At 36.8% G+C, this 18519-nt stretch overlaps 4 protein-coding genes across 7 annotated transcripts; all 4 read left to right on the forward strand.

The window, feature by feature from the left end:
* The first annotated feature begins 398 nt into the window (after positions 1-398).
* On the forward strand, positions 399-2850 carry LOC109013482 (40S ribosomal protein S5). Its single transcript, XM_018995583.2, has 4 exons — positions 399-604; positions 1694-1965; positions 2243-2446; positions 2589-2850. The coding sequence occupies exons 1-4, from the start codon at positions 512-514 to the stop codon at positions 2641-2643; spliced, it is 624 nt and encodes a 207-aa protein (XP_018851128.1). The 5' UTR covers positions 399-511; the 3' UTR covers positions 2644-2850.
* Positions 2851-3609: 759 nt separating this feature from the next.
* Positions 3610-6130, forward strand: LOC109013483 (pentatricopeptide repeat-containing protein At2g20710, mitochondrial-like). Its single transcript, XM_018995584.2, has 2 exons — positions 3610-4023; positions 4648-6130. Exons 1-2 carry the CDS (start codon positions 3745-3747, stop codon positions 5932-5934), a joined length of 1566 nt encoding a protein of 521 aa, XP_018851129.2. The 5' UTR covers positions 3610-3744; the 3' UTR covers positions 5935-6130.
* Positions 6131-6690: 560 nt separating this feature from the next.
* Positions 6691-10388, forward strand: LOC109013484 (EEF1A lysine methyltransferase 1). Of its 3 annotated transcripts, none has more exons than XM_018995587.2 (5): positions 6691-7148; positions 8160-8318; positions 9288-9369; positions 9518-9681; positions 9995-10388. In XM_018995587.2, the coding sequence occupies exons 1-4, from the start codon at positions 6702-6704 to the stop codon at positions 9667-9669; spliced, it is 840 nt and encodes a 279-aa protein (XP_018851132.1). In that variant the 5' UTR covers positions 6691-6701; the 3' UTR covers positions 9670-9681; positions 9995-10388. The 3 variants fall into 3 exon arrangements, with proteins under 3 accessions (XP_018851132.1, XP_018851130.1, XP_018851131.1); XM_018995585.2 differs by having other exon boundaries at positions 9518-9669; XM_018995586.2 differs by having other exon boundaries at positions 9518-9669; positions 10013-10388.
* Positions 10389-11940: 1552 nt separating this feature from the next.
* Positions 11941-18512, forward strand: LOC109013486 (rhomboid-like protein 15). 2 transcript variants are annotated; one of them, XM_035689881.1, is made up of 13 exons: positions 11941-12023; positions 13387-13552; positions 13699-14002; positions 14251-14283; positions 14412-14503; positions 14613-14686; positions 15647-15741; positions 15817-15886; positions 16901-17082; positions 17469-17517; positions 17622-17678; positions 17883-17957; positions 18055-18512. In XM_035689881.1, exons 1-13 carry the CDS (start codon positions 12000-12002, stop codon positions 18058-18060), a joined length of 1227 nt encoding a protein of 408 aa, XP_035545774.1. In that variant the 5' UTR covers positions 11941-11999; the 3' UTR covers positions 18061-18512. The 2 variants fall into 2 exon arrangements, with proteins under 2 accessions (XP_035545774.1, XP_018851135.1); XM_018995590.2 differs by lacking the exon at positions 18055-18512 and having other exon boundaries at positions 17883-17966.
* The last annotated feature ends 7 nt before the right edge of the window (positions 18513-18519 follow it).

Below are 18519 nucleotides of genomic sequence, written 5' to 3' on the forward strand. Positions count from 1 at the left end.
TATCCAAATTTTAAAATATACGGACCTTTAGAAAAACCGATGAGGCTGCTCTTACTTGCACCACATAGTGAGATAAACATTATATGTTGGTTTTTGGATAATGAAATAAGATTATTTTAGATAAATTAAATAAAATATTATTAAAATATTATTTTTTAATAGTATTATTATTTTAAAATTAAAAAAAATTAATATTATTTATTATATTTTATATAAAAATTTTAAAAAAATTATAATAATGAGACGCTAAAATATTTATCGGACAGCATCACAGCCAAGCAAGTTGCTACAGTATTTATTATCAGACGCGGTGGAAAATTACTGGTCTGCCCATTAGGATAACATGGTCGTCCACGCAATGAATAATAGAAACAAACCGCACGTTAGCCCCAAGGGCACCCTATAAATATTAAAATTAGGGTTTTATCCCCCCTCATCGTCGCTCCGAGAGATAGTGCGCCTCAACATCTAGGGTTTTCGCTCTCTCTTTAGAGCACAAAAGCTCGTAGCCATGGCTGACGTGGAGGTTGCGATAGCTCAGGAACCAGCGGAACCTCACCACGATGTGAAGCTTTTCAACCGCTGGAGCTTTGATGACGTGCAGGTTTCCATATATTCCAAATCCTTCAAATCTTTAGTTTTTCTCACTTAACTGTAGTATTTTACTCTATGTTTGGTTTTAAGAACGTAACCGTAACGGGCCAAAAATGAAATCCAGAGAAGTGCAAGACGGCTATTTGTTTTAGTCGCGAACAGATTGATGTTATGCGACATTTTGGACAGATCCGTTTCTTTCTTGTACATTAGCATTTACTTAACTGGTGTTTTTCTTTTTATAGTTTTTCCGATTTGTTGGTCGAATAGGTTTAGCGGTTATTAATGGAGGCGGTCATTAATGGATTGCTATGTAGCTTTTGCTGCTATAGCTGGATCTCATTGCATTTCCTGTTGATACTTGTTCATTTTGTTGTCCGTTGTTAGCTTGAATTAATGACTGCGATTTCGAGATATTGACCTTCTGTCCCCTTTCCTAAGATCGTAAACGATGATTTGTATTTTAGCCTGACCGTATCTCCGATTCATTACATCAATGCATCATTGAAACTAATCCTGGGTCTTTCTTGTTTGGATCAACTACTGCGTTCTAAATTTCCGTGGAATGATTTTATTCATCTACGTGGATTATTAAAACAAAGGGGCAATCTGTGGTTGAAAGATGGTTTTATCATCCTTGGAGCACTACTTGATATTATGCAAACTGTTGACGCATGAGGCAATCGTTCCCATGAAACTGGTTTTTTTCCCTGTTTTATGATGCCCATGAGATTTTCGTACTGCTTTTCTTTTGAGGTTACATCGCGTCATGGTTAAACTCGTACTAGTTGACAGTGGCTGATGATCCAATTTTAGATTGAACAAGATTCTTCTGATTAGTTGTTAAGGATCATTTAAATTTCTTTGATTGTTGCGGGAGGTACCTCATCCCTGATTGGATCATACCTAGAAGCCATGTTTTTCTTTGCTTTGCCTCTTTACGTTGTGCCATATACCATGTTCAGTGTGATATGTTCATGTAATTTAATTGGAATCCCTTAATTGGTTTTTCTTATGCAACTTTTTTAGTTAAACTTGTCCGTATAAATTACTATCTCCTTCGCCATTGTGATTTTGCTTTATTTTTTTTATCATTTAGGTCAGTGACATTTCACTTGCTGATTACGTTGGAGTGGTACCAGCCAAGCATGCTACCTATGTTCCTCACACTGCTGGAAGATACTCTGTCAAGAGATTTCGTAAGGCTCAGTGTCCTATTGTGGAGAGGCTTACAAACTCTCTGATGATGCACGGCAGGAATAATGGAAAGAAACTAATGGCTGTCAGGATTATTAAACATGCAATGGAAATTATTCATTTGCTAACCGATCTGAATCCCATTCAAGTTATTGTTGACGCCGTTGTGAACAGGTACACTGGATGAGTATAATTTTTCCCCTTGCATGTAGGAAAATCAGAGGTTCATCTATGTATCATCAAATCTTCTAATGGGAAATATTAGTTGTCAAAAGTGGGAGGGGAGATTCAGAAAATGCTAAAAGGAGTTGCATTTTAATATGTACTAATGATTTGTCTATTCAAATTGAGGAGTTGGTGTATGCTCACTGATAGTGAGTCATTTTATAGTTTTCAATGTTCTAAAATGAAATTTCTGGTGACAAAATCTTCTGAACATCTGTAACTGCAGTGGACCTCGTGAAGATGCAACCCGTATTGGCTCTGCCGGAGTGGTTAGGCGTCAGGCTGTTGATATTTCCCCTTTGCGACGTGTTAATCAGGCCATTTATCTGCTTACCACTGGAGCTCGGGAATCTGCATTCCGCAATATTAAAACCATTGCAGAATGTTTGGCAGATGAACTTATCAATGCTGCCAAGGGCTCTTCAAACAGGTAAAGAAGAGCTTAGTTATTCCACTTCACCCCCTGCTTCAGCTTGGGAATTGCGTGGGTATTTCCTTCTCTCCCCAAGGAGAGGAGTGTCCCTTGCTTCTTGATGTCATTGACTTACTGAATTTTTGCTTTCATTGTCCAGCTATGCAATAAAGAAGAAGGATGAGATCGAGAGAGTTGCCAAGGCAAATCGTTAAGGGATCAGACAAGAGATTTTGCCTGGGAGTGTTTTGTATGGTTATCTCATAGTACTTTAAATTGTTTCTAGAACTCTTGAACATTGTAGTTGGTGGTTTTTTGGGGCGATGAGGATTTGCATCATTTTTGTTTGGAGCTTATATCATTTTATTCATGAATATTGAGTAAGCTTTCAATTGATAAATGTCTGCTTCAAATTTATTTTACCTATTTTTAGCATGTTTACGGTCAGTGCTGTGTGTTGATGTATTTCAATCCCACTAAAAACAATTGAGGCTCATTTAGAAGGCTTCATCCTCAACAACCTCACTTAATGAGCAGTTGTTCACACCTTTTCAAGGATGAGGTAACGAGCAGCCTGAGAGAATCTGCGCTATAACAATCTTTTCTGATGAAACATGCTATAGTCATTCTATGCACAAAATGGTCTCTTGTGAAAATATTTCTGCAATGCAAAATCTTTCCATCCTTGGAAAAACAGCGGAGTGATGTCGGCCGGTATGATTTGCTAGATATTCTTGGCCAATTGCAGTACAGTTTTTTACGATCGCAACTCAATTAGCATTTTGATGAGGAAAATGATATTACTTCGACTAAGTTAGCAACTTAGACCCATCAATTTGACTGTTCATATTTTAATTTTTTTATTTAATAGTTAATGAATTAATTATTAGTATATTAATTATTTTTTTATTGTATTCAAAGATATTTTAAAATATTTTTAAAAAAAAAATACAATTTCAAAGCTGCGTTTGGTTTGTAAACTACTCTCAACTCATCATTACAACTTTTTCAAATCTCAACACAAAATATAATAAACAATCAACTTTTTTAAATTTCAAAATATAATAATATTTAATTTTATTAATATTTTATCATTTCAACTCAATTCAACTAACTTTAACGTCCAAACTCAGAGGACGTCAAGTAGACAAATACCCATTTTTCATAGAACAATATTTGGGTAAAATAATGCAGCTAAAGGATTAGGGTAGTGGTAGATCCTCGACACAGCGACATAAAAGTCACTGTTCTGCAGCGATTTTGCTTTCAAACTGTCGCTTCTCTCTCTAACCTTAAACCCTCACGGCTTCCCCCGAATGATTACAGCAAGAAACTTGTGCGCTCGTTTCGTTCTCCGGAACGGTGGGGGCGTTTCGCTCTACTCAACCTCAACCGTGCCAACTCGTTCTGGAAAACCATGGAACCCCTGTTTGAACGTTCTCTACCGTCGGATTTCTCCCATCGGAGATCCCAGGGTCTCCATCGTTCCCATACTCGAGCAATGGATCGAAGAAGGCCGAACTGTCAGCAGAGCACCACTACTTGCCATCGTCAAGGAGCTCAGACGCTACAAACGATATGCCCACGCCCTTGAGGTATTCCTTGACGTATTACTTCTTTTTCTTTCTTTTTGATCTCTCAGGATTTGAAATCTTTGATTTTTATCGTTCATTGAAGCCATTTGGTTGTTAATCGAGTTGGTCAATATTTTCTCTAGTGCCGAATCTGAACAACATGTTTTGTTGTTCCCACGTAAATAGTCTCTCTTTAATTTAGTAAACCGGCATTGCTATTTGCCTCTCAAATATCGAGGCACTGATTGATCTGTTACTGAAATAACTGGATGGCTTTGGATATTTTAAATCTTCCCTTTTACCTGTAAAAGTAAAGAAATAACTGGATGCATGTCTCCAATGCGCTCTTTGACATGTACAAAACAGTCTCCAAGCGTATTTGCTGCAGGTAGAGCTCATAGCAAGCTGGGTCTGGGTGCCCTCTTTAAAGGATTAGTGTCTAGTTTTGTACCTCTTACTTGGACTCAAAATAACATCATCCATCTTCATGATGGTGAAAACGGTTGAAATAACTTTCTCAATTAATGTCGTGTTGTGGGATCCTGAATAACCATTAACCAGAACATAACTGTTATTGTGAAGATAGTTGACTTATTATATAAGAAACAAAACTGTTATTTTCATATTTGTTATTTTTATAAGCAGGTATCTATGTGGATGACTGACAGAAGATACTTTGACCTTTCGTCCCGTGATATTGCCATCCGACTAGACTTGATTTCAAAAGTTCGTGGGATAGAACAAGCTGAGAATTATTTCAATAATGTTCCAACAAAGTTAAGAGCTCTTGAGGTTTATAGTGCTCTTCTCAACTGCTATGCCTATGCAAAACATGTGGAGAAAGCAGAGGCCATTATGCAGAAGATGAGAGAATTGGGGTTGGAAAGGACTGTAGTGGCTTTCAATGTTTTGCTTAATCTTTATTATCAGACCGGAAATCATGAGAAGCTGGACTGTCTGATGCATGAAATGGAAGAAAAGGGAATTAGTTTTGACAAATTTACTTATTCTATCAGGCTCAGTGCATATGCAGCTGCTTCTGATGTTGAGGGAATTGACGAGATTCTAAGAAGGATTGAATCCAATCCTGTTGGTCTTTTGGATTGGACTGTCTATGCTGTTGCGGCAAACGGGTACACAAAAGCTGGGCTGGTGGAGAAGGCTTTGGCAATGCTGAAGAAATCAGAGGGATTAGTAACTGCCAAAAGGAGACATTCAGCTTTTGATCACCTCCTCACACAATATGCTGCAATAGGCAAGAAAGAGGAAGTGGTAAGGCTCTGGGAGGTGTACAAGAAGAAGGAGAGGATATACAATAGGGGGTATATAAGTATCATAAGCTCACTGTTAAAGTTTGAAGACATTGACGGTGCTGAGAAGATACATAATGAGTGGGAATCCAGTGAGTTAAACTATGATATCAGGATACCCAACCTCTTGATTAGTGGTTTTTGCAGGAAAGGTCTTCCGGAGAGGGCTGAAGCCCTTGTAAACCGGGTAGTGGCGAAAGGAATAAAGCCTAATGTAAGAACCTACTATTGTTTGGCAACGGGGTACATTCAGATTAATCAAATTGAAAAGGGACTCAAAGCAATGAAGGAAGCAATTCTGGTCTGTGGGCCTTGGTGGAAGCCAAGCAAGGAAAGCTTGGCTGCCTGTCTGGACTACTTTATATGCAAAGAAGATGTAGAGGGAGCACAGGAATTTATCAGATTACTCAGGGATAAGGAGATTGTCTCTGCGGATGTTTATGACAGCTTGTTGAATTGTATTAAAGATAGTGAATCAAGCTTTTCTGCGTTCAGTGAGATGGGAGGGGATGCTCCAGTTGGAAATGGAGAAACAATTGGACTTTCAGAGCTCGAGGAGGACAGCGGTAATCACAAAACAAGTAGCAGCAACATGTTCGATATAAATTCAGAACATTTCTGAAGCTTTTGGAAGCAGTTGGGGGCTAATTTTATGAACAACAGTTTGGGAAAGATAGATCTGGTTCTCCTTATCTGTTGCCCTTGGGCTAAATGAGTTGTAACAATAGTTATCCGCAAACTGATGATAGCAGCACAATTTATCTTACCATGGTATAGGTTTTGGTCAAAACTTTAAAAACAAATGCATCTTTATTCAATTGCCTTGTGCAGACATGGATGGGTTAGAGTTTTATGTTGCCGAGTCTTTGATAATTGTTGCTTTATCCTACCTCACTACATAAAATTGCGAACGTTCAGCCCATAATTAGTATTGTTTTTAGTGGTTTTCACGCTTCAACCCCTTGAAATTTATCCTAATTACCTTCTTTCTCGCCACCTGAACAATTTGTTCAACGTGTAATGCAATACACCGTATTTCAATTCTATTTTGATTTTGTTATATAAAATATGGTTTTTATTATTTTTTAATTTTTTTTTAATTTTTCTGAATAAAAAATATAAAGATTGATAGACAATAACATCTTATCATAATGAAATGAAAATATGATGTACAGAATTTTTTTCGTGTGACGGAATAATTGATTGGCCCAATATATGCATAAACAGCAATCTTTTTAAAGATTGTACTGACTGAGTACTAATCTTTAGATTGCATTTAGGTAGTAAAGTAATATCAGATATTTTATAAATAATAATGAAAAAATAATAAAATATTAAATAATAATAATAAATAATAAATAAGAGTGGAGTCCAAACTTGCCCTAGATTATGTGGGCCTCCAAAAGTGACGCAGCCGCCGAAGGGCACAAGGATCATCTAATATTGGTCGGTTGCTTGTCGCAATTTCCTAGCTTCACTGCACCGTCGCAGGAAGTCAAGGAAATGGAGGAGCTCCGAAATTATCCGGACACCCATAAGGACGCCGTTGATGACGACCTCCCGCCGATGCTGAGCTCCGAAACCCTCGCGGCACTCAGAGAGTTCCTGGCCGAGCAGAACCGGTCCCTCGGTGTTGACCCAGACATGGACAATGAAGGAGAGTCGGAGGGGACGGAAAAGGAGGTGGCTTTGCTTGCGGAGGACTGGAGGATGAGCCAGTTCTGGTACGACCGCGAGACCGCCGAGACAGTGGCCCAAGAGGTCCTCACTCTCTGCGAGGCCTCCGATTCTCCCGTTGCTTGCATCGCTTGTCCCACTCTCTACGCCTATCTCAAGGTTGTTGATAATAATTTTTTTCTCTCTTATTTTCTTACGTTTTCCAATTTGCGTTTTTCTGAAGAAATTGGACTTTTGTGGTCATCTGCTTGGGTATCTGGAATTTGGGACAATTCGGATGAGGGGATGAAAATATGGAAAATGTGGGCAAACAATAGGCTTTTGGTTTTGGCAGTGTATTAAATTTGTCATCGCATGTTGTTATTCTCATGGCATTGTCTTGTTCTGTAATGAGCTAAGTGTAAGGTATCGCACGAGAATGAAAATGATAAGTAGAATTCTGTGGTAATACGTTTCTTCGAGCTAGAGATTGCGAGGGAACTATTGAGCTACCTCGGTCCAGAGATAATACATTGAAACCAACAATCAAAAAGAAGGAAGGATATACATGGAACAAGCTCCATGGCTCCTTGGGCGGTACATATTTTAGTCTGAAGAATTAAATAAGGAAATCTCACTTTTTATATGATTAGGATTCTGTCATTAAGCTTTTCAAGGGACAGTTTCTCAGTTGAGAGCAATCACAGAACCCAGTAGAAAGGTAAACAATAAGTTAGCTTTACTGAGAAGAGAAATGCTACTTATCATCCCCACATCACACAACAACATGTGATTTGTCATTTTTTTCCTTTTATTTAAATACACATATTTACACATCAATAACACATCAATATGTATGCGTTTAAATAGAAGGACTAAAATGACAAATCCCATATTGGTGTATGGTGTAAGGGATGATAAATATAATTTTTGACTGAGAAAGTGCATTGCCTGGAACAAGCCAGTTCTGCTAAAAGCATAGCCTGCTTGTATCAGTCTTCGGTATCATTAACAATCTTTTGAAACAAGGCGCACGTGCAGTGTTTGGATATTGCCTCTTACATGGGAATACTGTTGATAAATCTCCCATCTCTTGCCCAAGCAAATCAACTTTGTCACGTGTAAGATCATCTGCATAACAAGTACTTATTTGCGTTAGCTTACACCTTCCCTTTATCTGATTGATTCCAGAAATTTGATCATAAGATCTCAGTGCAACTTCTTGAGTATGACAAACGTTTTGAGCAATATGGAAGTGATTTCATCTTTTATGATTACAATCGACCAGAAGAGCTGCCATCGGAACTGAAGCATGCTTATGGCATTGTGGTTGCAGATCCTCCTTACCTGGTAAGCTTATTTGTTTATAGTACGGAATACTTGATAACTGGCCCTTTTACCTCTTTGGTCTTGTTATTGCCTTGTGTACTGCTATCAAGTGCCCATCCTTTAAGCGGAAGTTATTCAAAACAACTCTTCTTTCACTTATGAAGGATTTTACCCCCTCATTATTTCTTCTATTTGTTTGTTGTCTTAATAACAAAACTCTAGACAGGCCCCAGGGAATGCTTTGTTTGCTGTGATGTTTCATATAATGAACTTTATCATGTTAATATTTCAATGAAGTTATCAATTATAGAAGTAAATGAACTGCATAATTATTATGTGCCCTTTATCCACGAGATCTTTAATCTTATTGAAAAAAAATCGAGAGGATCAATTTTGGTTAATTCTTCTTTTAACCAGTCTGTAACAGCAACTATGTGAAACCAAGTTGATGTTTGATCCTTCCAATATGCTTATAAACCAATTTCTTGTGCATTCCTTATAAAGGGAACTCATCGGTTAAATATAGCATGCACGAATACCGCCATTGTAAAAAAGTAGAGTAAGAGATGGCTATGTATGAGAGGGGTCATAAAGGACTTTCTTGAGCCAACTTTCGGGAATAGATGAGAAGGGAGTGTGATTAGTAATCGTACCAGTGAGTGATGGGCAGTTGAGAGCCGTTACCAACGACTATGTGATCATTACCAAGGTATTCAGTTCGGCTGCCAAGACTTTGAGCATCTGCTGTCACATGGTTCACAGAATATTACACCTAATTACCTAGAGATTGACATGTGGTGCAAAGGATTAGAAGTCTCCAGTGGGTTCAACCTATTTGTCACAACTCCTTGGTAGATACCTATTAGGGATGTCTATTTCTTGTCACTGCATGTGCCAATAAAGCTTTCTTTGTTGTGTGTTGTGAAATTTAGATTTTTTTATGGTGATAAACAAATTGACGAGCTCATATAAATGGCATTATCATGGCAGAGTATGGAGTGTTTGGAGAAAGTCACTAAAACGATTTCCTTTCTTTCTCGACCAGCAGAACCTCACTTACTTCTACTTACAGGTAGACATTTTACCATTTCATCAGTGAGAACAATGGGATAGAAAGAGATTTAGTGAAGTATCTATTATCATCACAGGGCATTGATTGTGCCATTTCCTTTATGGCTTTCTAGGATAAATTTAAAAGATTGCATTATGATTACTTGCAGGAGAAGTGCAGAAGGACAGAGCTTCTGAGCTTATGGGTTTGCATCCATGTGGTTTTCGGCCTCAGCACTCTAGCAAACTTGGAAATGAGTTTCGGCTGTTCACAAACTATGACCCAAAAGATAGATTAGGAGGCTGGGAGCGAGGGAATTAGGTACATTTTCTTGTAAGCGCTGATCATTTTGACAAACTTTATGCATGTACACATGCACTTGCTCATACACACGGACAAGTACTACGCATATCCTGGACAGGATCCATATTATTAAATTTAACATCCTGACAGTTCATAACTAGATTTGTTTTCTTAAAAAACTTGTCATCTTCCAATTTGAAACTTATCTACACAGTTGCACATTCTATGGCCACTCTAGAGTTTTCTTTGATTATTTTTTTCCTTCGTCCGTCTGACACACTTCTGAACACCAAATTCAAATACTTAATGCAAAATGTCTCCGTGCTGTGACAATTCGAGACAGGTGAACTTTTGATTGCAGAGTTATCGATGGGGGTGACTGAAGAATCATGCCTCCCTACCAGATTCTCACTGCCAAAAGGATGATATGGACCGGTTTTGCTATGAAAGTGAATGTCGGGCTACAGAATGCAGTATAAATAATCTATCCAGAATGTCATATAGATGTTCATCCAGCGTATTTTTCGAAACACTTTGCTGCGTTTCCCCTACCCAACCCCTTTACCAAAGTTAGTTTGATTTTAATGTTGAACTTGTAAATTATCCCAATTCCTGAAGCAAAAATTTAGAGAACGAAATTCGTTTTATTGGCGTCTCTTTTTTTCTTTTACCTTTTCCATTTCTTTCTCCAGAACTGAACCCATTAATCTTTCTTAAGAGTGATGAAGTTTTATTTGTAATTGTTGATTGTTTTGATACGAGGGTTAAAAGCTTAACCAAATTAGTATCTAATAATTTCAAGGCTTTTGGATCAATGATTGGTTTTTTAAGGTCTCGTTTGGTTGTTAAATTCATTTGAGTTTAACTCAGTTCAGTATAATTTTAAGTTAAATTTAACATCTAAATATTTAATTCTTAAATTATTAAATTTATCTCAATTTAAAATTTATTTATATGTGAAATTTACAATCTTTTTCAATTCAATATTTTTTTATATGTGAGATTTTACAAGTTTTTTTAGTTTTCTATAAATACATCTAAACTCATATTAATATTCAAATTTATCTTAACTCATTTTAGATAAATTCTATAAAATTTATTCTATTATCTCAATTTACTATTATCTATAAAAAAAAAAAAAAAAACTCAACTCAATATTTAAATTTTCCAATCTAGCTTTTGTCTCTTTCAGAATTTTCGACTGTTATTTGCAAGCCCTTCGAGTGAAAAAAAGAAGGAAAAAACAAAAGCGATACAGTTGACAACACAACAGGCGGATGTTGCAACGTACAAATTGTCGTATCACTAACCTGCAACTACATGAACATATAAACTGACGTCAATTTTTATGAAGAGCATTAGCATTAGCATTAATTATCTTATTCTTTAAATTTTAATTAATATGTAATTTTTTTATCTTTAATTAATCATTTAAAATTTAAAATCTATATTGAATTAGTCATCACACTTTCTATAATGATAAAATATTATTATTTTTTATTATTTATATTTTTTAATTAATTTTAATTTTAATTTTTATAATCTTCAATAACCTCTAACAAATCACATTTATTTTTATTTTTACAATCTAAAAATTTATAATATAATAATCTCAAATTTATATGGATGGTAAAATCTCATATGAATAAAAATCTCATATCTATAATATAATAATTTTAAAAAATACTTTTAGACTTGTTATAGTTCTTTTTATATTTGAAAAGAAGAATGGATTTACTGTAACTTATAGTTTTGATGAAAGCAATTTAGTTAATTCAATGTGGAGCATATATGGATGATATTTGTTAAATTTGAAGATAAAAATATATTTGACTAATCCAATGCCAATGCTCTTAGGTACAGTACAATCGATTCTCTCATTAAATCGCATATCGATGTTAATGTCATTTTTTTTATTAAAAATAATAAAAAGAAAAAAATTTTGAAAAAAAAAAAATCTCTATCTTATAAAAATTATTTTAATTTTCAATTTATACCGTTTCGTTATGGATGTTTTATATGTAACATCGGTGTAATTTACTGTACAAGATCGCTTGTAATAAGAATTTTGCTTTTATGAATATTAGCAGAACTAAAAAAAAGAAAGAAAGAGAAAACACGAGTAAAATGACGCAGGCATTAGCATGGTACAGCCCGGTTGAACCCGGTTAGTGTGCCACCCTAACCCCGAGGCCCGAGCTGTTAGCCCGAACCGGTTTGGGTTTTGGACTTCCGAAAACTCGAGTGCATGTCATTACGTTTAAGTTGGCCGGTTCGTCACTCCAAGCAATTATTCTCGATCAAAGAAAGAAGGAAAGAAAGTCCCAGAGAACGGAAATTCGGAGAAAATGAGGACAAGCATTGTTACCGAGGTAAACTCCGATCCACTACTTCCTTTGCAACTCCTCTTTTTGGTTCGTAATTTAGGTGATGCTGTGTTACTGATGCTGGGACTCCTAACTTTAATTTAGCTCCGGTTGGTTGCTGAGAAACACTGGGAAATGCGAAAACAAAATTCTTGAACTTTGCTTCTGTCTTAGAGGACATGGTAAAGCAAACTAAATGTGTTCGAAATCGTGTTAAGCTACCACATTGGACTTGGTGGGGTTGACTTTCTTCTTTTTGGCAACGAAAAAGTAGGAATTATGTATAGGACGTAGATTCTGGTTGTTTCCTTTGGCTTTGTTCTCTGAGTAATTAGAAGAAGAATTAGTGTTTTATTTTATTTTCCAATCTGAATTGCGCGTGTGTTGGATCTGGTTTGGGATTTCCGAAGTTTAGGCTGTTACTTAAATCTTTTACGTTACAGTTAGGAGTATTTGTGGCAGGTAGTTGCTTCAGGTGATGAAGTTTCTCCAGTACAAAGTTTTAGGCATGGGGGAAATTCGCCTTTACTGGAGGATTCATCTAAGGATGTACACCTAACTTGTGATTTTAGTGACATGGGCATGGAAGTGCATAAAATGATGGTTGGTGGGGGAAATTCGCCTTTCCCGGAGGATACATTTAACGATGTACACCCAACTTGCTTGTGATTTTAGTGGCATGGGCGTGGAAGTGCATAAAATGATGGTTGGTGATGTTTGGCTTTGTTCCAAGTAATTACAATTTTTTACCCTCCTTTTAATTGGGTCTACACGATTAGTAAATAATCTGTTAAATTGATATGTAATGTCAGGGAAACTGGCATAAAGATAGAATAAAGTGGAAATAGGTATTTGCTGTTTCCTTCTGTTGTTGGTTTGTTCCATAAAATTATTTGTTACTGGAAAGAAGACATCCATGTTTTGATATAACTACTTTTGGCTTTTGATCAAAATCGTTTCCTGAGTTTTTATTGTATTGAGGTATATACTCTATAGAAGATACAAATCAAAGTAGGAAACAGAACGGGAGGGATTGCTATTTTTTTATTAGTGAGGGCAAGCAGCTTTCAATTTTTTTTTTAAATATGGTAGGGGACTAGAACTTAAAAAGCATAAGTATCCTCCACGCACCTTGAAATTTTGCTGAAAAGCTTGGTCATCATTTTGACTCCTCATTCTAATGGGATATATGTGGTGCTTATCATCCTTCCTTTTTTTCCCCATCCAAAACAAAGGGTTGTCCCTCAGTACTGAGAATTCCATTATCTCATCAGGTTTGAATGGATAGGAAGTTTACCATTCAGAATATAATTCTTTCTTTTACTCTTGAGCTGTTGGATTCACATTGGTTTTGTGTTGTTGTGTACAGGCAGGATTGCCTACTAGGTTGGGGCAATGGTGGGATGGCATTCCATTCCTTACTTCTGCTGTGGTGGTTGTTTGTGGGATTATATACTTGGTCTGTCTCTTAGTTGGATATGACTCCTTTTTTGAAATATGCTTCTTGCCCTCTGCAGTTCTATCACGTTTCCAAGGTACACCCTTGCATATTGGATATGACTATTTTGCAACCTATGAATCTTTTCTTTCTTATATGTATCTTTCATGGTTTATCTCATGTCTTCAGAATGTAGATTGTTTGTGTCTTATCAATTGACCTTACTCTTTTTGTTTCTTTCAGTTTACAGGATTTATACCTCCATCTTTTTTCATGGTTCACTGCTTCATGTTCTGTTCAACATGTTGGCATTGATTCCTTTGGGTTCTGAATTGGAGAGAATCATGGGATCTGTCCGCTTCTTGTACATGATAATTCTATTGGCTACAAGCAATGCTATATTTCATCTTCTCATTGCACTAGTGGTGGCACATAATCCTTTTCACCCTTATCTATTTCTTATGAATGAGTGCTCAATAGGCTTCTCAGGGATTATATTTTCTACGATTGTGATTGAAACGAGGTTGAGTGGAATCCAATCTAGGAGGTTGGTCAGTATGATGATTAGTTTTACAACATATGACATGGCTATTATTATTTTTTCAATAATTACATAATATAATCTTGGAGAACTAAATTTTCAAATGCATGCAAAATTTTACACTCATGATAGTGCGTATGCCTGAGTCCTGTTGGCTCAATATTATTATCATCCAGAAGAGATTGCATAGTTTCTTTTAATTTCACCCACCTATGGGGTCTTCTGATTTTTAACTGTTTGCTTTCATTTTACAGTGTCTTCGGACTCTTTAATGTGCCTGCCAAATGGTAAGTGCTTATCTGTTGTCTATTATCTTCTATATATTGTTCTTATATAATTCATTGAAAATAACGTATAAAAAAAAAAAAAAAATTTATTGAAAATAAGATGTGATTATTTGAATTATATGTTCCAGGTATGCGTTGATCTTGCTGATTGTGCTGCAGCTTCTTATGACAAATGTCTCATTAGTGGGCCACCTATGTGGCATTTTGTCTGGATTTGCATGTGAGTTCCCTCCATGTTTGATACATCTCTCTCCTACTAATAGCCCCATCTTATTCCACCATATTTTGTAAGGAACTTAGTTAAAATTTATAATTTTGTTTAATTTCAGATGCTTATGGCTTATTCAACTTCTTGATGCCTGGAACATCATTTTATTCTAGCATCGAGTCCTCCTCTTGGCTTGTAAGTATCATAACTATACTGCTTTCGATACAGCAACACTATTTGGAAAAGTGTCATAATTTGCTTCCTTCCCTGAAGTTGTGTTAAGTGAGTTTGAGCAGCAGTCAAAGGACATGTAACTTTTAGAGGGGACAGGGGGTGGATGATAAGCCTACATCAGTTATCTTCCTCCCAACAAGTTTGGATTTATCTTTCAATTCACCTCTGCATTTTGTCCACCCGACTTGTCCTTACCTATTGCTAATATGAGGTCTCTAGATTTCAGAGTCCTATAATGTAACATCATTTGACAGCCAGCATTGCTGATTTCGAGGACTACCTCCCCTCACTCCCACTGGAGTAGAGGGAAAATGTGGTTTTGAACCACTAGAGCTAGGAGTCCGTTACCTTACTAGAGAAACAGGCAGTGGCTCTTGGCTGAGTTATGTGCCAGGTAACTAAGGAAAGGATATTCAGGTTCTATCTAAGCCAGCTACCAACTTTAGCTCATTGACAATTGCCAAGATTGCAAGATCAGAGGCGTATAGCCTTAGTTCAAAAGCAGGTTATCTTTAAAAAAAAGTGTAGGGGGAGAAGGATGCTTCTACTTCTGTACGAGCTATAAATTGGGATGCATTTACTCAGGTGCAAGAGTGGAGCTCGACAGGATCCTAGCCCTGAAAGGCAAGCAAACTGCATTCTTCCTCAAGAGTGAGGGGATCAATCTCTGTCAAGCTCCACTCTCCCCATTTATTTTCATATTTTATGTGTTTTTTTTATGGCTTTTATGTCAAGTTTGAAATCCCGACATTCACATGATTGGCATCTCTGTTAGCCCAACAATGCTATATTGTTTTTCTCCTGCACCTTGGTTTGTTTTCCTTTTGTGCTTGTTCATGTCATTATCCCTGTAGTAACCTTAAAGGCGGCATGCTATATATGGTGCCATCGGGATATGATCTTTCCTAATATGATTTTCAGTCATCTTGCGTGAGATGGCCTAAATTTATCTTGTGCACTGGCGAGAATTCAGCGGGTTTCATCCCGACATATTCAAGCCAAAATACGGCTTCTAGGTATGTTATGCTTTCACAGCCATTTATTATTGACACTCTAACTAGAATCATAACATGATATTATTTCTTAAGCAGTGGATTATTTTCTGGAAATATTTGGAGAAATTTGTTGTCATGGATGCCACAAAGGGAATCATCTGCTCAGGTATTGAGTGAACCACCTTTGCAGGATCTTTTAAAGTGTTCAAGAAGTTTTTACACATGCTATGGGCCATAGCTTTAGATTTTAATGGCCTGACTTTTCATGGCTTTCTAGTATCTAATATTGTGACCTAGATAGGCATTTTCTCTTGTATATCATCTTGTGTACTTGGGCTTTGCCTATTCTTTATTAATAACATTATCGTTTACTTATTAAAAAAAAAAAGTTTTTACACATTCCTCTTTCATGACGTAAATGGTTGTTCACTTATTTTGCAAGTCTCGGATCTGGCAAATTGATAACTGACCTCATCTTTAAAGGAGCATACTCTTGGTCTGATTTTTCCCTGGTGTGGCTTTCAGGAACGTATTTTATTGTTAAGATAGAGTGGTCTCCGTCTATTTCATAAGTTCACTTATTCAATAATTAGGGGTTGGCTCAAGTGGTAAAGGCTTTGGTCCTGGTAGTATGCTCCCTCCAAGGTCCAAGATTTGAATCTCATTGGGTGCAAACAATCTCTAGGGGCTATCGGATTGGGACATTTTTCCCTTGAATTACCCGAGATGCACTTGCAGAAAACTCCATGCCGAGTGCCTGTGCACCCCTAGGATTAGTCGGGACGTTGTTCCCGGACACTCAGTGCCAATAAAAAAAAAACTTATTCAATAATTAGGGATTTTAGAGGTTGGGATATTTTTGGAGAGAATTCTGTGGTTATCATTCACATCAACTCAACCTGTGGTAGCAGATTCTGGAGAAAATGGTCAAATTTCTGGTTTCCCCAAGTTCCCTTCACCGTGGCTAAAGGCCAAATAATTTGTGGAAAATAAGATAGAGTGACAGTTGAGCCCAAAATTCAAAGTTTCGTCCTTCTGTCAGTTTAAGCCAACAAATTTCTTTTCTTTACTTTTTGTATTGTTGTCTACTTATTTCATCTTTGAATCCTCTACCCTGAATCATCATAACAAAGTTATGAAAATTTATAGATTTAATATGCTCTTTTTTTATTACATGCAGTCTACTGAAGACAGTCAAAGATTTCTGGGGAGGGGGAGGACACTTGGATCTGGGCAAAGTCAAATAGTTTCTGCTGATAATTCAGATTCAAACCTACAGGCCAGACTCTTGGATAACATCAACCTAGATCATCCATCAGATGTGGCAACAACTGGAACAGGACAACAATTATCTGATGGGAGGTACTAGAAAAATACTTCCGTGCATGCTTAATGATCTAATTGGCTCTACGAGGATTATCCTGATGCTGGTCTGGAATGATATAGTACTTCGTTTTTAATCATTGGTGGAACGTGTTTAGTTTTCTTGACTTCAAAACCTTATGAAGTAGATGAACACCCCCCCCCCCCCAACCCCAAAAAAAAAAAAAAGAAAAAAAGAAAAAAGTGTGGTTAGACAATAAACAGTTCATGTTGAGGTCCACTATTTTTAGTACAAACATCAACAGTTCATGTTCGGTTAGGGCTATGGTGGCGCTGGATTAAGAAGAACAAGTAATCAAAGGGTGTGCATTCTTTCCATTTTTGTGGCCTGATGTTCATCCCTTTTTTGTTCTTGGGAATTTTAGGCAGCAAGCAGCAGATAATGCAGCAGCTGGAGTCCCTGCACGCCATCAGGTCTATTTAGTAATTCTATGTGTTTATTTTATTTTATTTTGAACACCTGTTCTGATTCATCTGCTTTGGCTATCCCTCTTGGTTCACCTGGCAATTGGACACAGGGTTCAGAGGCTTCTGATGAAGAAATCCTAAAACTTGTATCAATGGGCTTTGAGAAGGTAAAGTTCACCCTACTTGTTAATCATCCATTTCACCATATGCATGTCCTTTCACGGTTCTCCTGTTTCAGTTTATTTTAATGTTAATACTTTGTCTCTTTTTTCAGTCTTTGATTATTTTGCAGCATATGGGATTTTTTGTAACCTACAAAATTTGTGGAAAACATTGCTAAAATCATATGATTAATTTTTGGTCTGTTTCAGACACAGGTAGAAGTTGCACTAGCAGCTGCTGATGGGGATCTGAATGTGGCAGTGGAAATTCTCATGAATCAACAGGTTTGTTAGTTTGTATATGAGACTTGACCATCTGGGGGCATTTGGTGGTTATTCTTGCCTCTTATAATTTTGGGGGCCCTTGTTCTTTTGGCTGCAGGGATAAAGATGCAAAAGGAGCTTTGATTTATCATTTAAATCTACCATGAGCTCAGTTCTGTTGACCTGCTTACCTGCTTCTATCATGATTTTGGATTGTGTTTTCTGAACATCTTCCAATGGTCATTTAAAAAGGATGCGGCCGATTAGGGAAAGATCCAAGCGGTGGCAAATATACTAATTTTTTATAAACAGGGGAAGAAGAAGAACAAAGTCGACGAGGTTGGTGAACATTCAGAGCCAATTTAAAAAGTGTATCTTTAATTTGCCTTCTAACTGATCGAAAGTTCTCTCTCCTTAGAATCTTCCATAATCCAGGCAATGACCAACCCTTACCTGTATTTATACTTTTGTTATCGTACCAATTGACCATATTTGCCACTTCGAAGTTCGGGCTCATCATCCAGTGCCTTGATCTGAACAACCCTTGTCCAAGAAAATAAATCATAATTTTCTTCCTGGCTTT

This window comes from Juglans regia, chromosome 4, assembly GCF_001411555.2.
Source record: "Juglans regia cultivar Chandler chromosome 4, Walnut 2.0, whole genome shotgun sequence".
Taxonomy (NCBI): Eukaryota; Viridiplantae; Streptophyta; class Magnoliopsida; order Fagales; family Juglandaceae; genus Juglans; species Juglans regia.